General features: G+C 42.1%; 1 protein-coding gene across 1 annotated transcript in view; it reads left to right on the top strand.

Moving 5' to 3' along the window:
• The window catches only part of CDHR2 (cadherin related family member 2), a 220419-nt gene that overhangs the window by 85792 nt on the left and 119802 nt on the right, over window positions 1–14825 (top strand). The window contains exons 8-9 of the mRNA XM_069764192.1: window positions 3833–3973; window positions 12298–12441. Coding sequence (XP_069620293.1) covers window positions 3833–3973; window positions 12298–12441 — 285 coding nt within the window. The remainder of the gene's footprint in view (window positions 1–3832; window positions 3974–12297; window positions 12442–14825) is intronic.

The following is a 14825-nucleotide window of genomic DNA, read 5'->3' as shown; positions in this document are numbered from 1 at the left end:
TGATTTTGGCCTGATAACATGAATAAATACTGGACTCTCAGAACAGAAAACTAGTGGTGTGGTTGTTTCAAGATGCACAATAAGGAGGCACTTGGAGAATAAAGGGTCGAGTCGCTAGAAGAAAGCCAAATGACCCTTACCAAAAGTTCACATACCCCATTTCTTAATACTGTGTATTGCCCCGACTAACATCAATGATAGCTTGAAGTCTTTTGTAGTAGTTGTGGATGAGGTTCTTTATTTTCTCAGATGGTAAAGCTGCCCACTCTTCTTGGCAAAAAGCCTCCAGTTCCTGTAAATTCCTGGGCTGTCAAGCATCAACTGCACGCTTGAGATTTTCCCAGAGTGGTTCAATGATATTGAGGTCAGGAGACAGAGATGACCTTTCCAGAACCTTCACTGCTGTAGCCAATGACAGGTCAACTGAGCCTTATGTTTTGGATCGTTGTCATGTTGGAACTGCCATGTACATCCCATGTGCAGAATCCTGGCTTACGATTGCAAACTTGCCTCCAGTATTTGCTGATAACGTGCTGCATTCATCTTTCCTTCAACTTTGACCAAGTTTCCTGTGCTTTTGTAGCTCACACATCTCCAAAACATGTGCGATCCACTGTATGGCAGCTAGGGTGGTATTCGTAGCAATGGGCTGTAGTGTTCCTACACCCTGGCACCCTACAGATAAAACACAATGTCCCTTCTGCTGCATGTGCAGCATTTACAGCAGTACACTCATATTTACCATCAGAGTCCCCTTAGCTTCTGTCACTCCAGCTCCGCGTTCATGAACTCCACAAATCACTTCATAGTCAGGGTGTATTTCCAACGGTTTATCTTTACTGAACAGCATTTCATTCATCTCACATGCAGCACACTTCACACAAAGCGACATTTCCTGCACTTAACTGCCTTCCGGGCAGCCTCGGCTATTTTTCTCTTCCTGCAGCCCCTTTTCACTTCTGGACAATCTTTGTCCCATCTGTGCTCCAGTCCCACCAGCTTTCTACCAGTCCCAGGTCTGGCTTCAGTAGGAAAAGGTGCCAGGTTTGCCCACTCATCTCCACCTGCCCCAGATCCTCTATGGGTTGGTCTCTGTTTCTGCTAGTGACCACCTGCACAACTCCTAGCCTGGGGCTCCTTCCTGCTGTAGCACCTCTATCCCCACAGCTGTCAGACTATGCTGTCTCACTGCTTCACCCTGACTGCACACCTTGCCCTGGCAAGGCTGTCCTATATCCCCTGACTTTGCACTACAATGCCCCATAACTCCTCCCAATTGCTAAACCCCTATGCTGTCTATGCTATCCTATTCTATGATGCCCCCACTATTCTAATCCTCCTATGGTCCTATACTACTTAAGATTCTATCCTAGCCCCAATTCTGTGCAGAACACATTAAATACATCTACATTACAGTACAAGACACATAAATACATTTACACCAATGAACATGAATAAACTTCAGAGTGCCGCATGTGATATATGTCCACAGTGTCCAAAGGAGGTAAGGCACGTGATGAACCTGGTCACCTCCGTGCTTTACAGTAGGAATGGTGTTCCTTTCATCATAGGCCTTGTTGACCTCTCTCCAAATGTAACGTTTATGGTTATAGCCAAAATGTTCAATTTTGGTCTCATCACTTCAAGTTACCTTGTTTCAGAAATTTTGAGGCTTGTCTCTGCTGTTTTGCATATTGTAGGCGAGATACTTTGTGGCATTTGCGCAGTAATGGCTTTCTTCTGGTGACTTGACCATGCAGCTCATTTTTCTAGAGCCATGTTAGTCTTCTGACCTCAATATCATTGAGCCAATCTGGGGAGATCTCAAGCGTGCAGTTGATGCAAGACAGCCCAGGAATTTACAGGAGCTGGAGGCTTTTTGCCGAGAAGAGTGGGCAAATAAGCTTTAATGGGGATAAATTATGTGCTTAATTGTAAAACACTGGGCAAAAATGTCACTGAAAAAGACCTGTGGGTATGGGTGGATGACAAACTCACATTTAGTGGCCAGTGTCAGGCAGCTTCTGCAAAGGCAAATAAAATAATGGGATGCATTAAAAGAGGCATAGATGCTCATGAGGAGAACAGAATTTTACTTTTATACAAGTCACTAGTGCGACCACACTTAGAATACTGTGCACAGTTCTGGTCTCCAGTGTATAAGAAAGACATAGCTGAACTAGAGCGGGTGCAGAGAAGAGCGACCAAGGTTATTAGAGGACTGGGGGGTCTGCAATACCAAGATAGGTTATTACACTTGGGGCTATTTAGTTTGGAAAAACGAAGACTAAGGGGTGATCTTATTACATGTATAAATATATGAGGGGACAGTACAAAGACCTTTCTGATGATCTTTTTAATCATAGACCTGAGACAGGGACAAGGGGCATCCTCTACGTCTGGAGGAAAGAAGGTTTAATCATAATAACAGACACGGATTCTTTACTGTAAGAGCAGTGAGACTATGGAACTCTGCCGCATGATGTTGTAAAGAGTGATTCACTACTAAAATTTAAGAGGGGACTGGATACCTTTCTTGAAAAGTATAGTGTTACAGGTTATATATACTAGATTCCTTGTTAGGGTGTTGATCCAGGGAACTAGTCTGATTGCCGTATGTGGAGTCGGGAAGGACTTTTTTTTCCCAATGTGGAGCTTACTCTTTGCCACATGTTTTTGTTTTTGCCTTCCTCTGGATCAACATGTTAGGGCATGTTAGGTTAGGCTATGGGTTGAACTAGATGGACTTAAAGTCTTCCTTCAACCTTAATAACTATGTTACAATGTAGCTTTACCATCTGAGAAAATAATGAACATCATCGACAACTACCACAAAAGATGTTAAAGGGGGCAATACACGGTATTAAGAAATGGGGTATGTGAACTTTTGATCAGGATCATTTGGCTTTCCTCTAGTGACTCGATCATGCAGCCCATTTTTCTTCAAGTGCCTCCGTGTTGTACATCTTGAAACAGCCACAGTGCTAGTTTTCAGAGAGTCCAGTATTTCAGCTGATGTTATTTGTGGGTTTTTCTTTGCATTCCGAACAATTTTCCTGGCATTTGTCACAGGTCACAGGTGAGGAAGTTACCTTTAGTAGCCATTCAAACCCATTTGTGTCTACTTCTGTGCATGTTATCAGGCCAAAATCACCAGGGTATGTGAACTTTTGATCAGGGTCATTTGGATATTTTGGGTTGTCATTATGATTTAAAAAGAGAAAACACAGTAGTTTGACAATAAATAGCTTCACCCAACCACTAACCATGAGTGGAGAAAAGGTTTTGGTGTTATCATTCATATTCTCTGAAAAAAGCCAAGAAAGCAAAAATTCTGCCTGGGTATGTAAACTTTTGAGCACAACTGTATATTGGGCTACATAGATCTATTCATTTTTTTTCAATCTTGCTGCCACTAATGATATAGTTCTGGGTGTCTGCAGATGTTTAGTTCCATAGGAGCTATAGTATCCTATTTTTCAGTTTGAACAAGGGTAGAATTGAATCACTTAAAATCTTTTCATGCCAGTATTTACCACTGAAACCAGAAGGATAGGTGGGGAAAGTAGAAAAGAAGAATCCAAGCATGTACTGCGACATTGTCATATATTTCTGTGATCAAATATGTGAAGAGTGTTGCTTTGGCATATACAGCCTGGTACTTATTTTCTGCTGAATACATTCCCTGCTCCAATACTCAATATTGCTTAAACTGCATATGCTATGATAAGTTTTGAGTTTTATTTTACAGGTAAAGTCAATGGCGGATGTATTTTTATGCACAATATTTGGTTTATATTTACTATTGCTATATGTTGCACTTATTCCTTAGGTTATACCAAGTTCTGAGAATGGCCTGTTCTTCATTTCTGATCCTGAGGGGACAAACCATAACACTGTAAATGTTATTCTCAATGGTAGTTTGGACTTCAACAAAAAAAGCACCTTCTACCAGATAGTTATAAATGCAACGGTAATATTCTTGTAAATTTATATTTATTTATAATGCTTTGCTTATATAGCACCATCATATTACGCCACGCTTTATAGACATTATCATCGCTGTCCCCATTGGGGTTAACAATTTAAATTCGCTATGAGAATGTCTTTTGAAATGTGGGAGGAAATCACAGTACCTGGAGGTAAATGGCATCCTTTTAAATTCTTATCTTTTCTTTATTCTGTATAGCTTCATTTAACATGTACAAGTATGTTTCTGAATCTGAGCGTAGTCATGTCTTAACAGAGATTCTGTCACCAGGTTTTGACATTGAATCTGAAAGCTGCACCATGTAGGGGCAAAGATCCTGATTGCAGCGACGTGTCACTTACTGAGCTGCTTGGTACTATTTTGATAAAATCAATGTCTTATCAGCAGGAGATTACTACCAAAGGACTAGTAAGCCTGCATCCATATAGTTCCCCATATTCATGAGCTCTGTATAACCACACGCCACCACTGATTGGCAGTTTTCTGCCTATGCACAGTGCACACAGAAAGCTGCTAGTGGTATTGGCGGAGTTATACAGGGCTCAGCATTCACAGAATTGGTTGATTTGCAGCAAACATACCCTGGTGACAGACTCCCATTAAAAGTTTTCTCTGGGGGTTTGAATATTGAACTCCTCCAGGATCCTCAATGTGAGTATTGTGTTCAGAAAGATACAATAAATGTCCTAAAGTGGAGATTAGAACTATCTACCGGTCCAAAGGTAACACATAGCAGCAAGGATAGATGAATAAAATATAACCTTTAATAAGTATAATATAAAAAGTCTCCTGGCTATAAAACATAGTCACATCAACATAAATTGATTTGGGCAGAGATTGTTAATATGTAACCTACAATAATATAATAGTATTAATTAGTGCAAATGCCAAAAACAACACAGCAAACCTAAAAAGCAACAAAGCAAAACCAAGTGGAACAACCTCACCCACAGGTCCTGGTGATGTTTGCTAGTGATCCGCTATGTAAATGTTCCTCCATATAAGGGAGCACTCATTAATACAGCCATACAGTACCCCAAAAAGGATCAGCAGACCACAAATGCTTCCAATTACTCCTGACGCGTTTCTGTGTGTCGAGACATCAGGGGAGTTTCATTGCTGGCATAGAGAGACAGGCTGGGTAGATGCAATACCGCATCCACAGTCCATGAATGCTGCTATGTATACTTACAGTTGTGTGAAAAAGTGTTTGCCCCGTTCCTGATTTCTTATTCTTTTGCCTGTTTGTCACACTTAAATGCTTCAGATCACCAAACAAACTTAAATATTAGACAAAGATAACACAAGTAAGCACAAAATGCAGTTTTTAAATGAAGGTCTTTATTATTAAGGGAAAAAGAAATCCAAACCTACAGAGCCCTGTGTGAAAAAGCGATTGTCCCTAAACCTTATAACTGGTTGGGCCACCCTTAGCAGCAACAACTGCAATCAAACGTTTACAATAATTGGCAATGAGCCTTTTACAATGCTCCAGAGAAATTTTGGCCCACTCATCTTTGCAGAATTGTTTTGCAATTCAGCTACATTGGAGGGATTCTGAGCATGAACCACCTTTTTTAAGGTCATGCCACAGCATCTCAGTTGGATTAAGGTCAGGACTTTGCCTAGGCCACTCCAAAGACTTAATTTTGCTTTTCTTAAGCCATTCAGAGGCTGACTTGCTCGTATGTTTTGTATCATTGCCCTGCTGCATAACCCAAGTGCAATCCATCTTGAGGTCGCAAACAGATGGTCAGACCTTCTCCTTCAGGATTTTTTGGTAGACAGCAGAATTCATTGTTCCATTTTTAAAGCAGCAAGTCTTCCAGGTACTGAAGCAGCAAAACAGCCCCAGACCATCACACTACCACCACCATATTTTACTGTTGGCAAGATGTTCCTTTTCTGAAATGCAGTCTTACTTCGCAGATGTAATGGGACATACACCTGCCAAAAAGTTCAACTTTTGTCTCGTCGTCAGTCCACACAGTATCCTCCCAAAAGTCATGGGGATTATCAAGATGTTTTCTGGCAAAACTGAGACAAACCTTTATGTTCTTATTGCTCAGCAACGATTTTCGTCTTGAAACTCTGCCATGCAGGCCATTTTTTTCCCAGTCTCTTTGTTATGATGGAGTCATGAACACTGACCTTAACTGAGGCAAGTGAGGCCTGCCATTCTTTGGATGGATGTTGTTGTGGGGTCTTTTGTGACCTCTTGGAGGAGTTGTCGAAGTATTCTTGGGGTAATTTTTTTTAGCCGGCTACTACAGGGAAAGTTCCACACAGTTCCATGTTTTCACTATTTGTGGATAGTGGCTTTCACTGTGGTTCGCTGGAGTGCCAAAGCTTTAGAAATGGCTTAATAACATTTTCCATACTGCTAGATCTTAATTACTTTGTTTATCATTTGTTCCAGAATTTCTTTGGATTGCGACATAATGTCTAGCTTTTGAGGTTCTTTTGGTCTATTTCACTTTGTTAGGCAGGTCCCATTTAAGTGATTTTTTGATTGAAAACAGGTGTGACAGTAATCAGGCCAGGGTGTGGGTAGGGAATTTAAACTCAGCTACCCAAAGATGTGATAAACCACAGTTATTTTATGTTTTAAGGTTTAGGGGGCAATCACTTTTCACACAGTGCCCTGTAGGTTTGGATTTCTTTTTCCCTTAACACCTTCCCGACCCATGACGCCATGTAGGCGTCATGAAAGTCGGTGCCAATCCGACCCATGACGCCCATGTGGCGTCATGGAAAGATCGCGTCCCTGCAGATCGGGTGAAAGGGTTAACTACAATGTCACCCGATCTGCAGGGACAGGGGGAGTGGTACTTTAGCCCAGGGGGGCTTCACCCCCACCCCCCCCCCCGTGGCTACGATCCCTCTGATTGGCTGTTGAAAGTGAAACTGCCAATCAGAGCGATTTGTAATATTTCACCTAAAAAACTGGTGAAATATTACAATCCAGCCATGGCCGATGCTGCAATATCATCGGCCATGGCTGGAAACACTGGTGTACCCCCCCAATGCCACCGATCTCCCCGGTCCTCTGTTCTGTGGTCCGCTCCCCTCCGCCGTCCTGTCTGCTCCCCCGTCCTCCTGCCCGCTCCCCCGTGCTCCGATGCCACCCCCTTTCCTCCGATCCACCCCCCATGCTCAGTTCTCCCCTTTATACTTACCGGGCCTCCCGGTGTCCGTCCATCTTCTCCCTGGGCGCCGCCATCTTCCAAAATGGCGGGCACATGCGCAGTGCGCCCGCAGAATCTGCCAGCCGGCAGATTCGTTCCAGGTGTATTTTGATCATTGTGATATAACCTATCACAGTGATCAAAATAAAAAAATAGTAAATGACCCCACCCTTTATCACCCCCATAGGTAGGGCCAATAATAAAATAAAGAAAATATTTTTTTTTCTTTTTCCACCAGGGTTAGGGTTAGAACTAGGGTTAGGGTTAGAGTTAGGGCTAGGGTTAGGGTTAGGGTTAGAACTAGGGTTAGGGTTAGGGTTCATGCTAGGGTTAGGGTATTTGCACATGGTGCGGATTTGGCTGCGGATCCGCAGCGGATTGGCTGTGGATCCGTAGCAGATTGGCCGAGGATCCGCAGCGGATTGGCCGCTGCGAATTTGTAGCAGTTTTCCATCAGGTTTACAGTACCATGTAAGCCTATGGAAAACCAAATCTGCTGTGCCCATGGTGCGGAAAATACCGTGTGGAAACGCTGCATTGTATTTTCCGCAGCATGTCAATTTTGTGCAGATTCCGCAGCGTTTTACACCTGTTCCTCAATAGGAATCCGCAGGTGAAATCCGCACAAAAAACACTGGAAATCCACTGTAAATCGGCAGGTAAAACGCAGTGCCTTTTACCTGCGGATTTTTCAAAACTCGTGCGGAAAAATCTCACACTTATCCGCAACGTGGGCACATAGCCTTAGGGTTAGGGTTGGAATTAGATTTAGGGTTGGAATTAGGGCTAGGGTTGGAAATAGGGTTAAGATTAGGCTTGTGGTTAGGGTTATGGTTAGGGTTAGGGGTGTGTTGGGGTTAAAGTTGTGGTTAGGGTTGGGATTAGGGTTAGGGTTGGGATTAGGGTTAGGATTAGGGTTAGGGTTGGGATTAGGGTTACGGGTGTGTTGGGGTTAGGGTTGTGGTTAGGGGTGTGTTGGGGTTAGGGTTGTGATTAGGGTTATGGCTACAGTTGGGATAAGGGTTAGGGGTGTGTTGGGGTTAGTTTTGAAGTCAGAATTGAGGGGTTTCCACTGTTTAGACACATCAGGGGTCTCCAAACGCAACATGGCGCCACCATTAATTCCAGCCAATCTTGCGTTCAAAAAGTCAAATGGTGCTCCCTCCCTTCCGAGCCCCAACGTGCGCCCAAACAGTGGTTAAGGCTAGGGTCACATTGTGTTAGTGCAATCCGTTTAGCGCTAGCGCTAGCGGATTGCGCTAACACAATGTTTTCTATGGGGCTGCGGTCGGGGTCGCGGTAACGTCCCCGCTCTCGCAGATCCCCGATCTGCGAGAGCGGGGAACGGACCGAGGGCGCGCCTCGGACGCTGCAAGCAGCGTCCGCGGCGCGCCAGGAATCACCGGCGCGTTGCTAGCGTGTGCCGAACATGGCACGCGCTAGTGAAGCGCGTTCCCATTGCCTTCAATGGGCGCATTAATGGACGCGTTGCACGGCGTTAATTTCGCCGTGCAACGCTGTCCGTTAAACGCGGTCCCATAACGCAATGGGAACCCAGCCTTACTCCCACATATGGGGTACCAGCGTACTCAGGACAAACTGGGCAACAACTATTGGGGTCCAATTTCTCCTGTTACCCTTGCGACAATAAAAAATTGCTTGCTAAAACATAATTTTTGAGGAAAGAAATTTTTTTTATTTTTACGACTCTGCGTTATAAACTTCTGTGAAGCACTTGGGGGTTGAAAGTGCTCACCACATATCTAGATAAGTTCCTTGGGGGTCTAGTTTCCAAAATGGGGTCACTTGTGGGGGGTTTCTACAGTTTAGGCACATCAGGGGCTCTGCAAATGCAACGTGACGCCCGCAGACTATTCCATCAAAGTCTGCATTTCAAAAGTCACTACTTCACTTCCGAGCCCCGACGTGTGCCCAAACAGTGGTTTACCCCCACATATGGGGTACCATCATACTCAGGATAAACTGGGCAACAACTATTGGGGTCTAATTTCTTTTGTTACCCTTGTGAAAATAAAAAATTGCTTGCTAAAATATAATTTTTGAGGAAAGAAAAATTATTTTTTATTTTCACGGCTCCGCTCTATAAACTTCTGTGAAGCACTTGGGGGTTGAAAGTGCTCACCACACATCTAGATAAGTTCCTTGGGGGGTCTAGTTTCCAAAATGGGGTCACTTGTGGGGGGTTTCTACTGTTTAGGCACATCAGGGGCTCTGCAAATGCAACATGACGCCCGCAGACCATTCCATCAAAGCCTGCATTTCAAAACGTCACTACTTCCCTTCCGAGCCCTGACGTGCGCCCAAACAGTGGTTTACCCCCACATATGGGATATCAGCATACTCACGACAAACTGGGCAACAAATATTGGGGTCCAATATCTCCTGTTACCCTTGTGAAAATAAAAAATTGCTTGCTAAAACATCTTTTTTGAGGAAAGAAAAATTATTTATTATTTTCACGGCTCTGCGTTGTAAACTTCTGTGAAGCACTTGGGGGTTCAAATTGCTCACCACATATCTAGATAAGTTCCTTGGGGGTTCTAGTTTCCAAAATGTGGTCACTTGTAGGGGGTTTCTACTGTTTAGGCACATCAGGAGCTCTGCAAACGCAACGTGACGCCCGCAGACCATTCCATCAAAGTCTGCATTTCAAAAGTCACTACTTCCCTTCTGAGCCCCGACGTGTGCCCAAACAGTGGTTCCCCCCTACATATGGGGCATCAGCATACTCAGGACAAACTGGACAACAACTTTTGGGGTCCAATTTCTCCTGTTACTCTGAAAATAAAAAATTGCAGGCTAAAAAATAATTTGAGGAAAGAAAAATAATTTTTTATTTTCACGGCTCTGCGTTATAAACTTCTATGAAGCACTTGGGGGTTTAAAGTTGTCACCCCACATCTACATTAGTTCCATGGGAGGTCTAGTTTCCAAAATGGGGTCACATGTGGGGGAGCTCCAATGTTTAGGCACACAGGGTCTCTCCAAACGCGACATGGTGTCCGCTAACGATTGGAGCTAATTTTTCATTCAAAAAGTCAAATGGCACTCCTTCCCTTCTGAGCCCTGCCGCGTGCCCAAACAGTGGTTTACCCCCACATGTGAGGTATCAGTGTACTCAGGAGGAATTGCGCAATAAATTTTAGGATCCATTTTATCCTGTTGCCCATGTGGAAATGAACAAATTGAGGCTAAATGAATTTTTTTGCAAAAAAAAAAGTACTTTTTCATTTTTACGGATCAATTTGTGAAGCACCTGGGGGTTCAAAGTGCTCACTATGCATCTAGATAAGCTCCTTGGGGGTCTAGTTTCCAAAATGGGGTCACTTTTGGGGAAGCTCCAATGTTTAGGCACACAGGGGCTCTCCAAACGCGACATGGTGTCCGCTAAAGATTGGAGCCAATTTTTCATTGAAAAAGTCAAATGGCGCTCCTTCCCTTCAGAGCCCAATCGTGCGCCCAGACAGTGGTTCCCCCCAACATATGAGGTATCGGCGTACTCAGGACAAATTGTACAATAACTTTTGGGGTCCAGTATTTCCTTTTACCCTTGGGAAAATAAAAAAATATTGCTAAAAGATCATTTTTGTGACTAAAAAGTTAAATGTTCATTTTTTCCTTCCATGTTGCTTCTGCTCCTGTGAAGCACCTGAAGGGTTAATAAACTTCTTGAATGTGGTTTTGTGCACCTTGAGGGGTGCAGTTTTTAGAATGGTGTCAATTTTGGGTATTTTCAGCCATATAGACCCCTCAAACACTGACTTCAAATGTGAGGTGGTCCCTAAAAAATATGGTTTTGTAAATTTTGTTGTAAAAATGAGAAATTGCTGGTCAAATTTTAACCCTTATAACTTCCTAGCAAAAAAAAATGTTGTTTCCAAAATTGTGCTGATGTAAAATAGACATGTGGGAAATGTTATTTATTAACTATTTTGTGTCACATAACTCTCTGGTTTAACAGAATAAAAATTCAAAAATTGTGAAATATTCAAAATTTTAGCCAAATTTCCATTTTTTTCACAAATAAACGCAAAAATTATTGACCTAAGTTTACCACTAACATGATGGCCAATATGTCACGAAAAAACAATCTCAGAACCGTTAGGATCCGTTGAAGCGTTCCCAAGTTATTACCTCATAAATGGACACTCGTCAAAATTGCAAAAAACGGCCAGGTCATTAAGGTCAAAATAGGCTGGGTCATGAAGGGGTTAATAATGATAAAGACCTTCATTTAAAAACTGCATTTTGTGTTTACTTTTGTTATCTTTGTCTAATATTTACATTTGTTTGGTGATCTAAAACATTTAAGTGTGAAAAACATGCAAAAGAGTAGGAAAACAGGAAGGTGGCAAAGATGTTTTCACATACTGTAACTGTATTTTCTACTTATTTACCCTTGCTACTACGGAACGTATGAGCATTGTGTTCTCTTCATTGTGCTGATCAGCAAGACTAAAGTTGCTTGAGTAAGAGTACCGATTATCGCTTAAAGGATTGTTTTTTTACATTGAGCAAACAGTTACATGGCTTTTCGGCAGTGCTACCATGTCCACTGTGCACACTCCGATGCTGCAAGCAGAGGGAGCTCTAGCTCGGAGGAGCTTTGCCTCTGAGGAGTGCAGTGGCAGTGAAGCTGGCTGGATTAGCTTCAGAACAGCACTTACAAGTTCTATAGCAATGAGGTTGTAAGTGTTGTGCTGCAAAGTCATGATTGTCTAGGGGACCTGCTACTTCAGGCAACTTAGACAGTTAGCAATAAACAACTAACTGGAGAGCAAAGAACTTTAGAACAGAGAGGATTTTAATAATAAGTAAATTGCAAAGTTATTACAAGTACTTTGCAATTTTAACCATGTATGATGTTTAAAAAAAACCCTTTAATGTATATGGTAAGTCCTGACTTGTGTGTCTTTAGCTTTAAGCTAGCTGATGATTCCAATGTACTGTAAATAGCTATATTCACAAACAAACCGAATGGAAAGTAGAAAGCTTAACTACATACATAAAATAAAAGACCTGTACCACAGACTAACCAAATTATTTGAACACTGTGCTATGGTTTGCATTTCCTTAACATGTCCTTTTAATTCATAGGACAAGGGAGGATATTTAAATAATACATTCATATATAGAACCACCATAGCTTATGTGTCTGTGAGAGTTCTGGACCTTCCAGATCTGAATCCAGAATTTATCGGAGCACCTTATGTGTCTTCTGTTTATGAAAATACTGTAACGGTAAGTAATAATTTTTTTAAATTTTTTTTATGGAGAATGGCAATAAATATGACACTATATTGTCAGGTTTAGGATATAATGACAATGACACAGCTAATGTCATAGAGACAAATGCTCATCTCCGTCTTTTATTCACACTGATTAATGCTGGAGAGCTGTACATGAGTATTAGGAATAAGCCTCCTTAGACATCTTTCATATAGCACTCTTTTGCTTGGTATTCTGCATCTATTTATAAGCCCAAACCCAGAGTAGATGTCAGATCTTTCCTTTACACATTCTCTGTTCAACCCTTGCTTTATAAATACTGTAAAAACTGACCAAAGTATTGTCATCTGAAAGGGGCCTTATGCTGGTCTGTGGTATATGGCAGATCTCGTTTTGTAGAAGGTAATGTATTTTCCCCCAGGCTGGTTTAATAGAAAGCAAAAAAGCAAAGTATCACCCTACTGACTCTTTTTCTCATAATTTCAAAGTATGCGTTTCTCTTTTTCACCTAAATAATTATACCCAACTACTGTCACTTCCTTACATTTTCATGGTATGCAGCATACATAGAAATCATGAGGTCCCATAAAAAGAGTCTGTATTATCACCCCTCCTCACCCCCAAAAAAATATTTTGCAGAGTAGGCAGGGTCGGGGTACATAAGTGCAGTCACGGAAGGGAATAACTCACAACTTTTAAGCACAAAGAGAGGGACATCTTTTGCAGCATGTACACAGAAATAGTGCCCATGCTGAAGCCCCTTAGTGTTCTCACCAACTATGATACCCCTTTAATAAGACTTTTAGAGTATGATGTCCCCAAAAATGCCCTCACCCACAGTATACTTCCTCACAGTTAATTCTCCCCACATTAGTATTACCGTATATATTTTTAAGGTACCATTGATTCCATAGTGCTGTACATGAGAAAGGGTTATATACAAAATACAGATATGACTTACAGTAAATAGAACTAACAATGATAGACAGATACAGAGGGGAGAGGGCCCTGCCCTTGCAGGTTTATATTCCATAGGATAATGGGGAAGGAGACAGTAATTTGCTCTCACAGTACCCCCAACACGTATATTATGATGACCCCCACAGAGACCCCCACCACACACACAGTATCATTGTTCCAAAGCCCACATACAGTCTGATGCCCACCACAAAGCCCTCATACAGTATGTTGGACCAAACAGCCCTCCCTACCATTAATGTATACTGTTCGATGGCTACCACAGCACTCGAGCTGTATGATGGCTCCCAAAGTCCCCACACCATGTATGATGGAACCTACAGCACCTAATACTGTATGATACCACAAAAGCCCTTTACACAGTTTGTTGGCCCCATACCCCTTATACACTATAATGACTCCCACAGCCTCCCTATACATAGTATAATGACTCCCACAGCCTCCCTATACATAGTATAATGACTCCCACAGCTCCTGTATTTACAATGTGATGGCCCCACACCTCCCCTATATACAGTATGATAGCCCCCACAGCACCCTATACAGTATGAAGTATCCCACAGCTCCATATACACAGTATGATGGCCCCTACACCACTTATGATGGCCCTCATAGGTCCCCGCACCATGTACACCGCCCCCACAACGCTTCACACAGTGTGATGGAACTCACAGCACTTATACAGTATGATAAACCCATGTATGGTAAACTCAAAGCCCCTCTTACATATGATAGCCCCCACTGCCCATTATACAGTTTGATTGCTCCCCACAGCTCCGTATACAAAGTATGGTTTCCTTCACAGCTCATTATATACAGTATGATGGCTTCCACAGCTCTCTATACACAGTATAAAGGCTCCACAGTTCCCTATTTTCAGTATCATGCCCCTCACAACTCCAATATATAGTATGATGGCTTTCATAACTCCTTATATACAATGCTAGATGGTGGCCCGATTCTAATGCATCAGGTATTCTAGAATATGTATGTAGTTTATTTATGAAGATTTAAGAACAATGCAATGAATACACAGGATTTTCCGTGTAAAATATATACATTATCATAAAATTTTATTGCTCATAGAACTTATTACAACTGAACAAAATTATTAAACAGACCATCAAAATATATAAACCATTGCATGAATATCTAACTGTATTCAAATAAATCATCGAATGAAAGAAGTACATCGACACTATAATATATTTGTGAACAATATCAGCCCAAAATATTTTTGTACACCACATTGACTGACTGAACGTGTTCAGTAAACGTGAGTGAACTATGTCGCACTGTGACTGACAGAACATGTTCAGGAAACGAGACTGAACTACGTGGCACTGTGACTGACAGAACTTGTTCAGCAAACGTGAGTGAACTACATCACACTGTGACTGACAGAACTTATTCAGTAA

The sequence above is a fragment of the Ranitomeya imitator genome, chromosome 4, assembly GCF_032444005.1.
Source record: "Ranitomeya imitator isolate aRanImi1 chromosome 4, aRanImi1.pri, whole genome shotgun sequence".
Classification (NCBI taxonomy): Eukaryota; Metazoa; Chordata; class Amphibia; order Anura; family Dendrobatidae; genus Ranitomeya; species Ranitomeya imitator.
The sequence above is the reverse complement of the archived record's forward strand: the minus strand, read 5'-3'. Positions and strand labels throughout refer to the sequence as shown.